Here is a 19,056-nt window from a genome sequence, read left to right as displayed (position 1 = left end):
TGACTTGTGTTCTGGAGACTGATCTTTGCTTTGGATTCTCTTTGTTTCCTGTTGGGAAGGCAATAAAAAAAATAAAAATCAAAGGAGAGCGTTTTGACTTGTGTTCTGGAGACTCTGATATTTGCTTTGGATTCTCTTTATTTCTTGTTGTGCAGGCAATCAAAGAAATCAAAGGGGAGAGAGAGAGAGAGAGCTTTTATTAGAGGGATGGGTAATGCTGTTAATATTCTCAGGGCCCAGCTTCTGCTGGTCACCGGCTAGATGATAAGGTACTTGCTTTAATGGTGATTTAAGCCCTCTTGGTCTTACTGCAATGATATGATGGCACTGTTTCCCTTCAATCTAGGATTTAAAATAGCATTAATAGTACTGGTTGGAGGTAAATTTTCATGTGGGTGTGATGAATTTACATTTGGTGTCTCTATTTACTGCTCATATTTTATTTACCTACTTTTCTTCTTCGGATTTCTAGTTTTGGAATATTGGTGGGCTTTTAAGGTTTACAGGTAGATGGTTTCGGTTGGCTTTTCAATTGGGTTTTTGCAATCCTTAGAGTGGAATAAGTAGTCCCTAGTCTAAATCATTTCATTAGTCCCGGGTCTTTTGGCGTGTTGGTTAGGTACTTTACATTTGATATTAGACTCAAAACCACATACCGTGCTTGAGTCATGGAAGGGGCGACCAATAAAAGATTCAAAACTCAAAACCACATATCCTGTTTGAGTCGTGGAAGGAGCGACCGATGAAAAGGGCTACCTAGAGTAACCAGAGGGAGAGCCATCACAGAGTGGGGCCCACTGATGGGGGATGTTGACTAATGAGGCCAGAAGGTGGTAGGAATGTAACTATCATAAGTAGTTTAAGGTCCTAGCCTAAGTGCCTAACACATTCCATTACTCTTGGGACCTTTGGGTATTGGTTAGGTACCTAACCACCTAACCAGATTGATGAGTAAAATGGTTACTTTTTCTTTGCAAGGGAAATTTTATTTGGTCGTTTGAATTTGGATAGGTTGAAGTTTTTGGGTTTTGAATTTGCATTTTGTAAGAGATTTATAATCGGATTCTCTGGTAGACGTGACTTTCTTGTTAGCAATTTCATGGGAAGCCATTTCGGGGCTGGCTTTTGCACGTGCAACAACCAGAGGTTGAGTTTTTGGCAAATTTTGTCTTATTCATTTAACTCATCTGAGGTGGCTGTCCTATCATGCAACAGTCTGCCGCGAAATGGCCTTCCACAGAATTGCCTAGCAAATCCCTTGGAGGAAATGATGATTTTTTTTTTCTGGGTTGAGGGGCAACTCTGGTTCTTGTCTTGGTGGTTTGAATATGTCATGCCAGGATTGTATTTTTTTTATTTTCCTACTGAGCTTAGGGTTTTTTTCCGTTTGTATGAAGGATCTTGAATTTCTTATTTCAAGAATTTGTCCCAGGAGAATTGGAATTTAGAAGATTATTTACTATCAAGCATCTACAATTAGTAAACTTATGCTTGCAAAGTTAGCCTAGGCTACATTCGGTAACCATTCGAAACAATGCTTTTGCGCTTTTTTTGTGCAGAAAACAAAAAATACGAAGAAAAAAAATGTTTTTCAAAATTTTTACCCGCGCTCATTTCGCTGATTTCCCATTCCCAAGTGAGATTTAATGTGAAAATCTACTCACAAAACAGACTTGCTTCGCCCCATTTGTTCCCGACAAATATGGAGAATGAGAACAATTAAAGTCAGATGAAATGTATTGTGCTGAAAGGATGAAGGGGTCGAGTAGCAAGTATAAGGGGCTGTTAGATATGTGGATATTAGAATCCGAGTTTTTAGTTTGAAAACAGTGTAAAAGAGGGTTCATGATCAAGCTGTTGTATGCTGTCTTGACAGCGTTTCTTGGATTTTAAGTGAGAAATTTAGGTTTTAAAAATCTCTACTGAATCTTGAGATTTCTAAAACCTGGAAATATGGGAGGATCTGCTACTCTCTTGCTGACGGAAAGAAGGGCGAGAAGTAAAAAAGGCGTAAAAAAAGACGGCTGGTCCGCTTCTCTTCTCGTCTCTCAGCTACAATTTTGAAGAAATCCCAGATTCTAAAATCCGCGTATCCAAACGGCCCCTAAGAGTCTATAAGAATCTTTAAAACTCAGGACATTGTCCACCAAGAAACTTGTAAATCTAATTTTTCTCCTCAGTTTTAGCAAGCTTAGCAGCTTCTTCAAAAAATTCAGTGACTCGTAATGATTGAGTTCCTCCCACATGCACTCCAATAAACTGAAATACTCCATCATATATGATAGATCAATCCTCTTGCTTGCATGATGCTATATTATTAAGTTGAAAAACACTCCTATCACGTTCACCAGGGGCAAAAGTGGCAGCCCACTTTTTTTTTTTTTTTTGAAATGGCGAGTCGCAGCCCACTTATTCCATAGTTTTGAAGCGTAATCATAGAACACGTATCCTCATAGTTTTAAAACTCCCACATGTCATCGTGGACTCCCCCGAGTCAACTCCCTTTTACCTTGGTTGCGTTCCGCATTCCGTGTTTTGCCATACAGAGTCAATAGAAACTCATTTGACTCTCCCGAGTTATGACCACTTCAACCGAGTACTCATCCGTGTCATACACGTTCTTTGCCGCGTCCGCACCGACTCTTTTCTTAGCCACATTTTGACCCGCATCCACATTTTTAAACATTGTGTCCTGAGCAATGGACAACCAATGGTAATGGAATTATCGACAACCCATTTTTCGACATCAAGAGAGCATGCCTTGGGCCGATTGTAGTTCGAGTAAGTAGCCCCATCTTAATACGATGGTGCAGTACAGCGTAGTGGTAAGATCTCATTGCAAGTAATAGGATGAAGTAAGCCTAACGGTAGTGATTCTAGTGGGAATATTTTTGTTTCCACTTGTCCCTGATTTCAGGGCATTGACATCCACACATCTTGGGATGTTTGATCATTTTATGCTTGCGGGTTGTTTAGAGTTCACAGTCAATCATTATCTAGTGAAGAATCTTCTAATATTAGAAATTAACATGATAAGGATCAAAATGAACATCTAGAGATGGGCTGGATAGCTGCTGCCTACATGCGAAAACCGAATGTATCTGATTTAAAGGCTCACAGTCATCTGTTGCAATTCCACAACTCTGAGTGGAGAGACTGCTATTTCAGAATCGATTCTTGGAGGTGAAAGAAAAGGGCACAGGAATCCTGGAAGTAGGAGAAGAACTAGGAGCAGGTCCCATTGCAAGTGATTCAATGAAGTAAGCCTAATGGTGGTGATTATAGTGGGAGTATTTTTTTTCCTATTGGTTTATAGCTATCAATAGGGGTTATGATAGGAGGCACACCCATGAAACTAAACAACCAGAAACGAGTTAAAGGATGAAGATTCTGCAAGGAAAACTCTCAAGAGGCAAAACAACAAAGAAGTGACAGCCCTAAAAAGAAAGCTAAGCACATATTGATATCAATCTTCCACACGAATAGTCCCAGTGATAGGGACAAAGAAACTGATAACAGTAAGAGAACAAAGAAAACATAGCAGGAACAATACCCACTAATAAATTGATAGCAACAAGAGCAGTCCCTAAAAAAATACAAATGTCTTGTCAGTTAAGATTTTGCGATCACATAAGTATGAATTTGTGACCGCTTTAGTTTTCATGATTACATATCCCCGCGAACAGGAAATGGCTCTTTCGGTGCAAAATTCATCGACAGACCTTGGAGACTTCATGGATGCTCAAAAGAAGGACGCCGACAGTTTCATGAGTAAAATCTGATCCCAAGAGATGATTCAAGCCTTAAAAAATCCATCCAAACCAAGATCAATCAACATTGTGGATCATTTTTTACGGTGAAGAGGATTTCGCATGTACTGGAGCAGAGCAGTCGTTGCCATTCGACCCTGGATCAGTAAAGCATAACGGCCTTGTAATTGCCGGCCCATGCAAAATTGAGTTTTTTGGAAGGAAGTGTATTGATCAAGCAACTCATGATTGGATAGAGGAAATCCTATCCCTGGACAAATTCAATTGTTTTTTTAATGGTCACAACAACAATTGTTTTTATTTCAATTGAGTTGCTGCAATTCAATTTCTATGTTTCTCAACTGCTTGATTGAGTTTCTCAAGTGCTTGCTTGAGTTTCTCATGAGCCATCTCCTAAAACCCTTAATTGGATCTAGTTCTTGTAGGTACACAAGACTTTCAACTCCACAGGATTCTCTCCTTGTATGTAAAAGCTTTCCTTGCATTTTTGCAGGGTTTGTACATATGGGCTTCCAAGTGATGTTGTTGCCGTTGAAGTTTGAGAAATGCCCTTTCATCTCCACAAGGTGTTCAGTCACTTTGTCGGGTTTGACCCATTGCTGCTTTAATTGTTTTTTTTGTGTCTTTCCTAATTGTATATGTGTGTAATTGTATAATAGATAGGCATACATATAAAAGGAATATCGTGGTTTCTTAATTGTATTTCTATTTGTCATTTACATTAAGTTTTAAATAATCTTGAAGTTGAAGTACTGAAAATAATTAGGCCATGTTTGGCCGCCATGAAAAAGTATTCCATGGAATATTTGGGAGGGTGGGAGTGAGGGGAGAATGAAAGCTCCTAAAAACAGGAAAACAAAAACTAATTATAATTTCCACGCCTCACACAATTGTGCACATGAGTATTTCATGGAATAAATTTTCATGGTTGACAAACCTGGCCTTAAAATAATATTTCAAAATATAAATGGCTTTTTGTTCCTTTCATATTTCTGCAGTTTCCATTGCCTTCAAAGCAGGGTACTGGAAAAACTGATCAGAGATTTCTCAGGGAGTGCCAAAGCTTTCGAACTTGTAGCAAAATTATGTTATGATGTTAAATTAGAATTCACTGTGTTGAATGGGGTCTGTAGTCTCATTTCAATCTTGCAGTTTATTTTGCTTAGAGCATTGCAATCATTATTCTTGGAGTAGTTGTGCACATGCATTCATAATTTTTTTTCTCGTCCCATCAAGCGATTGGCTATATGTTTTTGCTCCTTAAATATATCTTTTTATTTGCCTCTTGAAAGTGATTTTTTGTTGGGTGATATGACTTATATTCTGATATGTTTTATTTATTTACTCGCTATAATATTGGATTTCATATGATTACTATGCAGACAAGAGAAAAATCTTTAGCTTAAATGGTAAAGCACTTGGGAAACAAGATCTAGCCACAAGGCCCACAATGTTCTCAAGAGTATGGTGGTTCAAATCCACCAAGATCTTTAAATTTGCAATCTATTTTACTTACAATGAGTATATACATGAATTTATATTTTTAATCTATCTAATGTTTTTTATGTACATTTTCTAATTGAGTAAAAATACCTACTAAAGTAAACTCAGTTTTTATGCATCAACCGGGACCACAATTGGATCCACTAGTGGGCCAATAAACCCACACTTGTCTCTGGATTCACCAGTTGGGCCCATAAACCCTACTAATATTTGGTGGAGACCATAAATTTCAAAATCGTACAATTAATGACTAATGCACACCTTCAAATTCCCACATGACTCTAAAGTTCCCGTTCTCTGAGGCACTTTACCACTAATCCATCTCTTTCTCTCATGCATTCGAGCACATCAGTCATCGAATCTCAAATTCATGTAAAGGAAATTACAGAAAAATAGCCTCAGATTCGCAGAACCATAGGATCTGAACAGAGTGATTGATTGCAGGACAAACTCTTTCAACAACAAAAAAATTCATGGTTACTAGAAACATAGAAAGAAAAGAGTTACAGAAAGATTACCAGTAGGAATGTAACCGAGATCATTTCTTTCGAAGATCAATTCCAGCTTTCTTGGCAACTGCATCCAAACCGTTCTTCTCGATTGTCTTCAATGCTTTGGTCGACAAACGCAGCTTAAGAAAGCGCTTCCCAGCCTCCCACCAGACTCTCTTGTACTGCAAGTTTACAAACTGCAGTTTCTTTGTCTTGTGATTTGAGAATGAAACCTTATTTGCTTTATTGGCCTTCTTTCCTGTAAATGGGCATATTCGGCCTGCGAGAAAGGATCTCGATTCATTAGACTCCAAATTCTAACATATAATGTTGCAGTCATGGATACCGAGATGCTAGCTATACTCACAGAAACAAACATTACTCAGCAACCATCCATTAATTTGGAAGTAAATTAATAAGTTGGATACTATATATGATATCATGGAAATAGAAGGTCCAGTGGGGTGTTAACTAACCCAATCACCAGTGGTTTTTTCGTTGGATGTTGTATAGCAGGAGAATATTGGTATTACGCTATTACAATACCACTAACTGATCCAAACCTAGGGTTCACAGGTGAACTTCTTAGAATTTAGGAGCATAAAAAGAGTTCCAATTTCAGTAAAACAGCAACACACATTCCAAAACCAGATTAAACAAGTCTTAATAATTAAATCGGCCAAGTTTCTCATAGAAATTCTAAGCTTTAGATTTTATTCAACAAATAAAAATCAAGCATGTCCAATAGTTCCATAGAGAAAAAAAACTAAATTTAATGACTAAGATGATAGCTGGATCGCATCACTAATTTAGGACCAATGGCAACAATGTGGGGCTCAAACTTGCGTTGGGACTGTCTTGTGCCTCTACACTGCAGAACCTCTGGTACTTATCACAGTGATTTAATGACATAGCACCAAAAGTCAAGTGCATAGTACGACACCAAATCAGAGTGAAAGTTTTCAAAGGTTTGAGAAACAACACTTCTTTTTCTGACCTTATTCTGAAATCTCCACAAAAAAAAAAAAAATTGACGGGAGAGCCTAGGTTTCACAAGGTGAAAACTTAATTGAAGCAGTGCTTAAAAACTTGGACTTGACAATTACTCAGCCAAGGTAAGAGGGAGTCAACTCGGGCAAGTCAATGATTGACCCGGTGAATCTTTGATTAACTAGGAAGAGTCAAAGGGATTTTGAATTGACTGACTTGATAAGGCTAAACTCGGAGTTAGAACTTGCCAAAAAGGTAAAACTGAGTCGAAATTTCCATGACTGAGTCGGGCAGTTTTTAAACAGTTTGAGGAACTTTGATATGATCTTTGATATAGCCTACAGGAGCTTCGATACAATTTTGAAAGGTATGTTGCTACTAAGGAAAAGCTCACTCCAGTTGACTTTGATCAAAACTCTATAAGAGAAACATTAGTGATTTGGTCATTTCCTCTAAGAAAAAGATGAGGACATCTCTTAGTGCATCACAAGCAGAGGGAATAAATCAATTGCCAGGTAGTGTCTCTATCCAAGGAATGAGAAGTGATTACTAAAATAAAGTAATTCAGAAAACGATCAAAATAAATACTGAGGGTCTGGTGCCGACAACCAGAAATTTCCACAAAGTTTCAATAAATCAATCTAAAACTAGATAAATTCAAACTGGCTTACAGAAATAAAATCCCATGTTCAAGAACATGCTAAAATCGTGTTTTAAAAAACCCAAATGCTAGAAAACGAAAAAAAGAAGGAAATTTAACAAGTAAAAAGTGAAAATATGAAGATAAAAGCGTTTGGATCTGGTGCTCTTCTGGTTCAGCGTCAGATATTTCTTCAACTCGATTGCATCCAATCTCGCCACCTCGCCAATAGCTAAGATGTGGAAAATACCAACTCCGTGGAGGGCTCGTGCCTACACTTGGACGACGTCATTAGACAAGATTCTTACAGTGGACCACCTGTGAAACCATCACATGTGGATCATAGATAATTGTGCTCTTTGTGCGGAGGCGGGCGAATTGGTTGACCACATGTTCTTGCATTGCAAAATTGCCATATATGTGTGGAGTAAAATTTTAGGTAGATTTGGCATATCATGGGTATTCTCATCGAACCTATCAAAGTTAGGGAGTTGGTCTTTGAACCCATGGAAAAGAAAGAGAAAAATCTTATGGCATGAGATTCTATTAACCACAATATGGGTATTGTGGAGAGAGCGCAACTACAAGGTATTTAGAGGACAAGTGAAATCTCCTCATTTCCTTTACATTAAGATTATAGCTTTAACTGTCGCTTGGGTCCGAGCATTGCCTAGCTTCCATTTTGCCTCAGCGCAAGATCTATGGCAAGGATGGACAGAGGTGTGCAATAGTAGGGAGTTGATGCTCTCTCTCTCTCTCTCTCTCTCTCTCTCTCTCTCTCTCTCTCTCTCTCTCTCTCTCTCTCTCTCTCTCTCATTTGAATGGTTAGGGGTATCATCAATTAGGGGTATCATCAATCTCATTTCATTATGTGAGAAGATCGGCTAATAGCGAGGCCGACAGGCTAGCGAGGAAAGGCTCATCTAGGGCGGAGTTGTCGGAGTTGGAAGTCTTTGACTTCCTCCTCCCTTAATGTGTGTTTTGGTTCGTGTTGTGTTCTTTTTCCTTGTTGTTTGCATTGTTTTGATCATCTGATCATCCGAGTTTCCCAGTTCTTTTTTCAATATTAATTTTATTCAATGCCATTCAAAAAAAAAAGAGAGAAAAAGGGAAGAACCTATTATTCAAAAAAGAAAAAAGAAAAAGAAAAGGGGGAGAACCTAGAGATAACTAAAGGCCAACAAATACACATTCATCTAGGTATCATTAACTTCGTTTTGCATTCGAGCTGAGTAAGAAGCCAAAGTTTACAAAGGAAATGGAGTAAGAATAATTCAATAATTAATAAGAGTGTACTTGACAGCAAATGCTCCTCTCTTCATCTAAGAAAACCCAGAAAAAACAAAAAGAAGAAGAAAAGATTGAAAATCCAAGAAAGAAAAGAATGTCTGGAAAGCCCCAAAAAACCCCACTTTCTAAAGTATTTACTGAACTACCATTCGGTGATCAAGGAACCTCATTTTCTACTGTTTTTGCACGAAATGCAAAAGAAAGAAGAAAAAAACCCATGAAAATTAACCATAAAAAGAGAAAGAATCATACAAAATCATAAGAAGGTTAGAACTTACGTGCAATTGGTTGAATGGTCCGGTAGGGAGAGACAGATTTGATGGGTGGGTTAATAAAACTTAAGTCAGGGGAAATTTTGATTCCTCCAAGCTGCGAGCTTAGAAACCCTATACCCAAAACCTTCGTTTTTGGAAACCCAGAAACAGAAACCCTAGAAAGAGAGACATGGGTTCTGTTCGATGTATGGAAACAGAGGGCCGAATTGCTGAGCAGGGTTACTGCCATGGCTGAAGGAGAGAGAGAGAGAGAGAGAGAGAGAGAGAGAGAGATGGATAAGGAAAATGCGATTTTCTATGAGAGATTTTATATGGTGTGAGCCCTTATAGTCCCCGTATTTTTCAAAAATACCGTACGAACGACACTACAGATCCAAACCGTCCATGTGATGGGCCACAGCTTAAATAGGTTGTGGCCCATCACATGGACGGTTTGGATCATCCTATAGTGTGATGTGAGGCCATACAGTCCAGTATTTTTCAAAAAGAACTTATATGGCCACTTTCTAAGATGAGATTTTCTACGATGACAGGTCCTGCACATACACTTGAGGGCATCCACTCTTGATATTTGATCCAACAGCAGCCCACTTTTTCAACTTTCTTTTGGATCAAATATCAAGGGTGGATGCCCGCAAGTTTACATGGCACGCCCACTCATCATATAAATTCTCAGATGATAAAAAAAAATTCATCTCGGAGGGTTAGGATCATCCTATGGAAATGATTTATTTGGGCAGAACCTACAGTACGTTTTGAAAAATATTCTCTACGGCCCCACGCCATATAAATTCTCAAAATCACTGAAAGCTCCCCCATCCATCTTTAGAGAAAATGGCCGATCTTGATATAGTGGTGGCCCACCAGATCAACAGCCCTGATCAATATAATGTGTGCCATGTGTCTTCATTCCATTAGTATGATATGGTCCACTAGTAACAAAAGATGGACCCTGCAATCTATTTTAGGACAATTTCTGTTGGGAGATGATTTTTTCACCCCTTCTATAGCCCGACTTTCGCTGAGGTTTAATCCACTTTTCTTTCTTCTTTCCCCTCTAGCATAATGAGCCCCCCCCCCCCCCCCCCCCCTTTTAAAGTGAACTGTGGGCAGCTTTTGTACGCTTTTGACGCCAAACCATGTTAAGAGGGGGTGGGGTAATCATTGCCCTTTCTGTTTTGGAATTCAAACCCCACCTCTCATGGGTAAGGCAATATAGCTACTTATATATTATCTCGGGTCGGGTCGGGTCTAATTTTTTATGGGGAAATCCGAGATTCATAAACCTTACCCTACCCAAAGACAGTTTCTTCTCAGGTTGGGTTTTTATTTTTTTAGTGTAGGATAATGACTAATTTCAAAAATTGTAAAAAAAAAAAAAAAAAAACAAATTTCACCCCAAAAATCACTAAATTTATGTCATCATGTGTATAAATTTAAGAAGGAAACTATTTTTCTCACATGAGAAGCATGTTCTGCAAACAGTAAGGTTGCTTGGGGGCAACGGTTGCTCGATTGTGACCCGATGGTCATGGGTTCGAGTCATGGAAATAGCCTCTCTTCAAAGCAGGGGTAAGGCTGCGTACATCCAGCCCTCCCAGAATCCGCAATGGCGGGAGCCTCGTGCACTGGGCCATCCTTTTTTTAGAAGCACGTTCACCTCAATAAAAACAATTATATCCATATAGTGGAAAATAAATTGTGAGGTTATTCAAGAGATATTTAAGAAAGTCATTGTACACCTATAAGAGTAAAAGTCAGGTTTCGAGTTTTTTTTTCTTCAAACCCGACCCTACCCAAGATTGGGTCGGGTTTTTCAACCTAAAACCCAACCCTAACCAAGAACCATGATTTCTAAACCTGACCCAAGTTATTTTCGAGTTGGGTCAATGTGGGTCGGGTTATCTCGACCCAAGTTGCAACCTTAATTATACGGTAAATGTGCAAGAAAAGCCTTGAAACCTATTTGTGAAAGTATAGTTGAGGACCAAATCTTAGATAAATTATGCCCAAAAAAACCCCATTGCTAGCCCTTCAAATTTTTCACTATAAAAATGGACATTTCGAAAAATTTAAAAATTCTAATATTAGCAGATCCGGGTCCATAATCGTATGTTCTAATACGCGAGATCTTGCAGCACTTACTAACGAGGCCCTATAATTAGTATTACACAAAAGAACTCACTTGTAGGCACCACTACAATTAGATAAGCTCTTCACAAACAAACTTGGGATTTGCAAAATCTCCGTGTAAATCAAAAGGTTTGTTGTAAGTTGTTGGAAATTTTTGACATATGACCCATCCCCGATAGCTAAATGGGCTAGATCACAAACCAATAGACCTTAGCCACCCCAATCAACCTAGAATAGGACCTTCTCCCTCCTGCGGATGCTTGTTATTTTGTTGTCTCCTTTCCTAGATCATCTCTCCTAGAGCTCCTTTTTTTGTTTTAATACTTCTTTACCATTAAAAAAATAGACCTTAAATGTATTTTTTTGGCCATGTTTGGCAACCATGAAATATTTTGGGAAATGATAAATGCGCCCATTTTCATTACTTGGGACACCCAGCTACAGTGTATCTATGACTTGGACAAACTGGGTTAGGGAATGCACCTTCTCTCCCTCATTCTCTATCCTGATTAATGGTTCAGCTAGAGGATTCTTCAAATCCTCAAATGGTTTGAGTCAAGGGATCCTCTTTCTCCTTTGCTGTTTTGTATTGCAATGGAAATGCTTACAATTATTCTCAAAAAGGCCTTAAACTCTGGAATTATCAACTCCCCGTTCAAAAAAAGAGATATCCAGATCAGTCATTTACTATTTGCTGATGATCTGATGATTTTTGCAGAAGCCTCTACTCACACAGCAACAGGTATCAAGCATTGCTTCTAACAATTCATGGAATGCTCGGGTCTTGAAATGAACATTCACATAAGTAACATCTTTTTTGCTGATGTCGAGCACTGTCACAGAATTCAATTATGCAATATTCTTTCTATCAATGAAGGCCAGCTACCCATCAAGTATTTGGGTCTTTGATAACTTCTAGACTCACTGCCCATCATTGCCAGCCTCTCATCAGTAAAATCCGGTCCAAAATCGCCTTTTGGACTAATAGATTTCTTTCTAGAGCAGGCCGGATTGAGCTTGTAAAGACAGTGTTGAACTCTTTTCAAATTTATTGGTCAGTTGCTTTCAACATACCCCAAGGAGTTCTTAATACTGTGGAGAAGATTTTTCAGAATTTCATCTGGACAGGTCTAGATCATCAGAAATCTTATCACCCCATCAGTTGGGAATCAATGTGCCGTCCAAAAACTGAAGGGGGATTGGGTTAAGATCTCACCGTTGGATCATCTTAGAGGTAGATTGGGTAAGTTGGCTAAATGAAGCAACTAGATAAATTAGCCAAGTGGATTAGAAGAGGCAAGCAAGAGAGATTAGGAAAGTAGATTTGATTAGGATTATTTCCTTCTATAATTATCTTAATTCCATTCTATGTTTATCATGTAAGTGCTCTATATAAGCACACCTTGAGATTATTGTAAATCATCCAAGAAATCCAAGATTAGTGATAATCTCCAAAAACTCTTCATGGTATCAGAGCCAACGATCCTGCGCTGACCACAACGCTAGCGAATCCGTCCTCCGGCGGACGGCAGATCTAGCCGTCCGCCCGTCCACCATCTTTCTACCATCCTTGTATCCGATCCCCATCATAGCCGCAAATCAGCTCCTTCTTGTGCCCATTCCTTGCACTCCATAGATGACGCAATAGCCCTCTAGCATTGCCTTTGCTGTATCAATCCTGACTCCTCCCTCTGTCTCGAACCTACATCCTTGCCAGAAATACATTGGAAGCCACCAGTTGCAGAGCTTCTTTTAGCAGGAAAGAAAGACATTGATTTTTCTTTGGCGATGCCATGGTTGCAAAACCTCCAGACTGCCGATTTGGTGCCAATTTGATGCCGGTTTGGTACTGCGTCTGACTACCGGTAGCAACTCATCAATGCTAAATACGCTGATTACCATCGATCGATTGCAACGGCTCCTATGCCCATGCTTGGATCCATGACATCATCATCTCTCTCGCTGCATCCATTGCTGCTTGGATTGTGACATACACACCGTTTACATGGCAATGTGTGACCCTTTTTTTGTTTCAGGGATGTTTTTCTTGATATAAACAACAGTATTCATGTAATATATATTGGAGATGGTGCGGGTATTGAGATTGTTCTGTGATGCTACTTGATATCCGTGAAGGAAAAGGTAAAGTAGAGCAAAAGAGAGAAGAGTTCAAGCATGGCCTCAGAGGAAAGAAGGAAGTAAATTAAGAGCTGGTAATGGCACACTCTTATTTTACACAAAACACCCTCCGTATCTTCCATTTAAATTCCACCCCAAATTTAATATCAGCAACCCATTTCATTTCCATTTGCTTGCTTTTCACTCCCTTGCAAAAGCATGTCTAATCATTTGTCATGCAAAACCTCTCTTTTGTCATTAAAAGTGAAATATCCGTGTTGTCGTATTTCTCCAAATTCTCAATTTTTTTATTTTTTTTAATTTCAGTTGAGGTACCTTTTCTTAAGGTGTGTGCCTGAAATAGTGCTCTACTCGGTTGAGGTGCGTGCCCGAGAGTAGTTTCGAATTCCCATGAGGATCGGTATTCTAAAACCGACCCATGTTGTCTTGCCTATTGTGGCCATTTCTTGCCCATTCCGGCATCGGTCCATAGTGACCCATATCTACTCGCCCACCAAGGCTTGAGTATCCTCTAGCCCCATCGAGGCTATGATCTAATGGCTTTTAAGCCCTCTTCGTGACAAAATGTCAAGCGGCATCTTCTTTGGCAACCATCATCAATCATCATTGGCAGCAACATCAATCTTTATCAGAGGATCTTCGTCATCGACTTCTGGAAGTGTGCATCAAATCGGTTGATTTTGATTACATTTGTAATTTGGGGAATTCTATTGTATTGGGATTTTTTATTATTGTCAAACGTATATCGATTTTCAATCCATATACGTTTGAGGAGGCATGTTAGAATATGTGTGTGAGATCCAACGGTTGGATTGGGTTAAGATGTTAAGATCTCACCGTTGGATCATCTTAGAGGTAGATTGGGTAAGTTGGCTAAATGAAGCAACTAGATAAATTAGCCAAGTGGATTAGAAGAGGCAAGCAAGAGAGATTAGGAAAGTAGATTTGATTAGGATTATTTCCTTCTATAATTATCTTAATTCCATTCTATGTTTATCATGTAAGTGCTCTATATAAACACACCTTGAGATTATTGTAAATCATCCAAGAAATCCAAGATTAGTGATAATCTCCAAAAACTCTTCAATCTCTAGACCTCAGTCGACTTTGTCATCCTGGTTTCTTCATAAATACATCAAAGGGAGGAGCCTCTGGTCATCCCCAATCCCTTACCCATCCTGGATCTTTAGGAGTATTTTCCAAATCAGAGAATCTTTCAGTTCCCATGTCTGCTATCTCATTGGCTCTGGGAATAAATTCAATTTCTGGACTGACCCTTGGCACCCAAATGGATCAATAGATGACCAATCTCCTATTGGAAAATGGTTTTCAAGCATCCCAAGAAATGCCACCCTGAGCTCCTTGCTTTGTAATGGTCAATGGGATCCATTGTTTTCATCACCCCAATTCGCTAAACTTCAACCAATTTTATCTGAAACCATTCTAAACCAAGCTTCTGAAGACTTGCCTATCTGGAAACCTTGTACTAATGGAGAGTTCTCCATTAAAAGTGCTTGGAACCAAATTAGATCAAAAGACCAGAAAGCAGATTGGTTTTCCTCAGTGTGGTACTTGGGTCACACCCCTCGCCATAGTTTCACAACCTGGCAGGCTTTACACAAGAAACTTAGTACCAGAGATCGTCTCTTATTCCTTGGCTCCTCAAAAAAAAAAAAAAACTAATTGTGCTCTCTGTGTACATGGAACAGAGGATACAAATCACTTATTCTTTTCTTGTCCCTACTCTGCCTGGGTATGGCGCTCAATTCTTTGGAGGTTTGAATGCCGCAGAAAACCAAAAAAAACTTTGCTCCTTGAAGAACTTTGGATCAGAGAGCAATTCAAGGGGACAACCCAATCATCCATTGTTGTAAGAATTGCTTTCTATGCCACTGTATACCACCTCTGGCAGGAAAGAAACAGAAGAATTCATGGTGAGGCTCCATCTCATAAGCAAACCATTCTGCACTCTATCATCTCCATCATCAGAGATAAGTTGATTCATCTAAACCTCCCAGACTCTCCCAACCCCAGAGTTTTATCAATTGCAAAGCACCTCAATCTCTCAATCCGCAAACTCAACAAACCAGCAAAAACCTGTAAGTGGTCCCCCTGGTCACAATGAACTAAAGCTTAACATAGATGCCTCCATTACCAGTTCAGTAGCTGCTATTGGAGGTCTCATTCGTGATTGGAATTGCAATACACTGGCCATATTCTCCACTGAAGTGAAGCAAGACTCCATCAATGTTCTAGAAATGCAAGAGATTAGCAAAGGATTATCTATTGCAACAAACTTCACTTCAGGAAATCTTTGGATTGAATCTGACTCCAAAATAGCTGTGGAAGTGATAAATGGTTCATATAAATGCCGCTGGCGTTCTTGGTCCACTCTCACCAATATTTGGAAATGCCTAACCAGATGGTCCTCATGGAGGATCACCCACATTCTAAGAGATGGTAACAGTGCAGATGACTTCCTGTCCAAATCAAGCTGTCCCTTCAAAGGTATTGCTTACCATTCATGGCCATTGCCCCGCGCTCTTCTCGAACATTGTTTTGGCTAATTAGAGAATGACTCCTTAAGTGTTGTTTGGTTCTATTCTGTTGTTGTTTTGATGATCTGATTGTTGTATTTCTTTGCTCCTGGAGCTTGTTGGCCGTTATAGCCCGTCTCGTCCTGTAATTCTCTTCTTTTTCAAATATATCTGGTAGGGGTCTGCGTAACCCCAGCTTACTCACAAAAACAAAAAGTGTATCTATGACTGCAAAGGGGTTGATGTTCATCACATTTGAAGGAGTGAATGGACCTGATTGCCATGTACAATGCAGCTGGGTGTTCCAAGTGATGAAAAAGGGGCGCATTTATCATTTCGATATTTTTTAATATTAGTTTGCCAAGTGGTGAGCGAGGGGTAGAAAAAGAGGGAGAAGGAGACAAATTTGAGAGGACTGGAGTGAGGAGATGGAGCTAAGTGGCTGAAAATAGGAGAATAAAACTCTATTTTGAGTAGAGTTTTTCTTTTCCCATTCAACCACTTCTCACCCTCGCCACATGGCATGGGAGAGGGTAGTTTTGCCTTTTAAGAAAAAAAAAAGCCTAAAAGAGAACAAGATTTCTAACGTGTGAAGAGGCTATTTGTTCGAATACTATTGGAAAAAATTAATAATCAAAATGCTACGATTCTTAAGATTGTTGAAAAATGATATAGAAGATGGACTAATCTTTTGATTACTCGAACACGAATTGGTGACACTTGAATCCAAAATTGGTTACTTGAACCAGAATTTGGTGTTACTCGAACCCAAGTTTTATGTACTGTTGTAAAATTAAGAATAAGAATAAAAATGTAGAAGTCGGTTTCCAGTTATCGATTTCACGAAAATCCCTTTGTAAAAATTAGATTGTTGATGAAGAAGGAAGAACGGTTGAGTCGTGCCACATGGTCATTCTCCTTAAGAATCGTATTCGCCCCCTACGGTGCAACCGGGAACTGTGAATTGACGCTCCAAGATAAAACTGCCCTAACATGCTTAAACAAACGTGCACTCACTTACTGGTCCACTTCGAATCACCTTAGAAATATGCTCAGACACATATTGGAATGGGGGAACATAGAGTGAAAAACGGGATAAAAAAAGATTTATATTTCTGTAAAAATAATATGCAACCTCCTCTCTTGCATAGGAGAGACACCCCTTAGAGGAGAGAATGCCACTTCAATAAGAGAGAAGATGAAATGATTCAAAAACGGTAATAACCTTAATGGCGCAATTACAAACCCGTTTAGAAAATAAAAAAAAACCATTTATAATTTATGTAAAAATAAAAATCATTTTTGGAATAAAAAGATATTTTTCATTTAACCCAAACCCAAACCAAAATCCGGACCACTGCTCGGCCCAATGTGTGCGTGTGTGTGTTTAACTTTCTTCTTTGTAAAATTGGGTCAGCTAACAAATTCCAAAACCCCCAGAAAGGCCCAAGCCTTTGCTCTTATAAGAAGGTGAAAGTTTCTTAAACTTTACAATGTGGAACTAAAAAACTAGCATTGGAGTTCAAACTCACTCACACACCACTCTAGGTTTTGGGTTCAAATCTCAAAGCACCACAAAAGACAAGAGCTTTGGAAAACAAGAAGAGATTCTTTATTTTGAATCTACCATCCAAATTTTTTGTTCAAATTTTAACTTTCTGACTCCAAAATTTCCAAGAGTTACACTCTCAGTCCAATTGTGAGCGTAAGGCCCTATTTGTTTGAGATTGTAACAACCAATTGTGAGCCCAAAACCTATTATTGGACTTAAAATTACGTTTAAAATTGAGTCCGATAATAGGTTTTGGGCTCACAATCGATTGTTACAATCTCAAATGAACAAGGCCTAAAGAGATTGGGCGAGCTTAGCAAAAAGGCAGGGATGGGGATACGAGCTCTATTATTATTGGATTTAAAATTACATTTAAAATTGAGTCTGATAATAGGTTTTGGGCTCACAATCGATTGTCACAATCTCAAACGAACAAGGCCTATCGAGATTGGGCGAGCTTACCAAAAAGGGAGGGATGGGCATACGAGCTCTATGTGTATTTCTAGAGAACACTTTAGGTGCTTAGTTCAATACTTACTTACTAGGATCAAAATTTTATGATTTGAAACTTGAAGTAAACTTTCGACTCTTAAAAGTAACTTCCAGAGCTGCATGCTAGACAATAGAGTTTCAAATCACCCAAGTTTACTCTGTAAAACTACACTAATCACTACAAATAACAGTATATGATTAATTTATATTGAGTGATGTCTGTATATGGATCCTAAATGACAAAAATATGATGAGAAAACCAATATTTACACGGTTACAGCGCTGGTTTTGATAGGACAAAATTCAAATGGCACATCTTTGTAAATTACACTACCAGATCTCACGGGATTGATGGGCATCACTAGTATATAACTCTATGGGAAATGGCATATTCATCCTTTGTTTACTTGGGACAGTCCCCTCTAGTGTAAAAGCGTAGTCATAAATACACTAAGGGGGTGGTCCCATGTAAAAAAGGGGTGAATATATGACTTCCCTATACATGTGGGCCACGTTGGCTTTTCCAAATGACATGCAAACGAGAGGAATATCTTTTTAGGAAAAGGCTTTCTCTTAAGTATTTATTGTACCAAACAACGTCATAGCTAGAGAAAAATGCCTTTCCAGGATAGAAAAACCTTTCCTTCAAACCAAACAGGTCCTAACAGGAAAAAAAAAAGAAAGAAGCAAGCGTAGCACGAGGGACACGGCAGTGGTACAATTAGAATGTAAATTAGCCGTTGATTGCCAGTTGTAACGTGCGTCATGGGCTGGACCTTGGACATAAGTTGCCAAAATAGAAAGATCAAAGAAGAAAAGTCATGTGATTCTTCCAACTCCACAACAGCATATGCGTAGACAGTGGAGTAAAAATGACTTAGAAAGTGGGGTTCATGACCTACATATTTCACTTTCCTTCACTTTGTTTTTTTTTATTGGTAAGCTGGGGTTAGGCGGACCCCGACCGGATATATTAAAGGAAAAAAGAAAATTACATGGGGGGGGGGGGGGGGGGGGGGCCCTGAAACTTCACTTTCCTTCCTTGTCATGACTTAGAGAGTGGGGTTCATGACCTGCATATTTTTCTCTCCATCCTTGTGCCTGACCTTGACTTGAGAGCGGCCACTGAGAAAGTGACAAAGAAAGTTACTCTTAGCCATTGCATGGTAACGTGGAAATGTGTTGCACACTTACACATCTCTCTCTCTCTATATACACACACATCTCTCTCTCTATATATACAT

General features: G+C 39.0%; 1 protein-coding gene across 1 annotated transcript; it reads right to left on the bottom strand.

The window, feature by feature from the left end:
- Nucleotides 1–5,655: 5,655 nt before the first annotated feature.
- On the bottom strand, nt 5,656–9,265 carry PRPL28 (Ribosomal L28 family). Its single transcript, XM_077396696.1, has 2 exons — nt 8,963–9,265; nt 5,656–6,044 (listed from the first exon to the last, which is right to left on the bottom strand). The coding sequence occupies exons 1-2, from the start codon at nt 9,186–9,188 to the stop codon at nt 5,812–5,814; spliced, it is 459 nt and encodes a 152-aa protein (XP_077252811.1). The 5' UTR covers nt 9,189–9,265; the 3' UTR covers nt 5,656–5,811.
- Nucleotides 9,266–19,056: the final 9,791 nt, after the last annotated feature.

Source organism: Tasmannia lanceolata, unplaced genomic scaffold (genome assembly GCF_043159265.1).
Source record: "Tasmannia lanceolata isolate RefF3 unplaced genomic scaffold, GAP_Taslan_0.1 ptg000015l, whole genome shotgun sequence".
NCBI lineage: Eukaryota > Viridiplantae > Streptophyta > Magnoliopsida > Canellales > Winteraceae > Tasmannia > Tasmannia lanceolata.
Note: the sequence above shows the minus strand (reverse complement) of the source record. Positions and strands in the feature narration are given on the sequence as shown.

What these genes read in the sequence shown, in the direction of transcription:
- PRPL28 (XM_077396696.1), bottom strand. Translation starts at nt 9,188, where the DNA reads ATGGCAGTAACCCTGCTCAGCAATTCGGCCCTCTGTTTCCATACATCG. An exon ending in GACCATTCAACCAATTGCAC is followed by an intron (nt 6,045 to 8,962) that starts GTAAGTTCTAAC and finishes CCTTTCTCGCAG; the next exon opens with GCCGAATATGCCCATTTACA.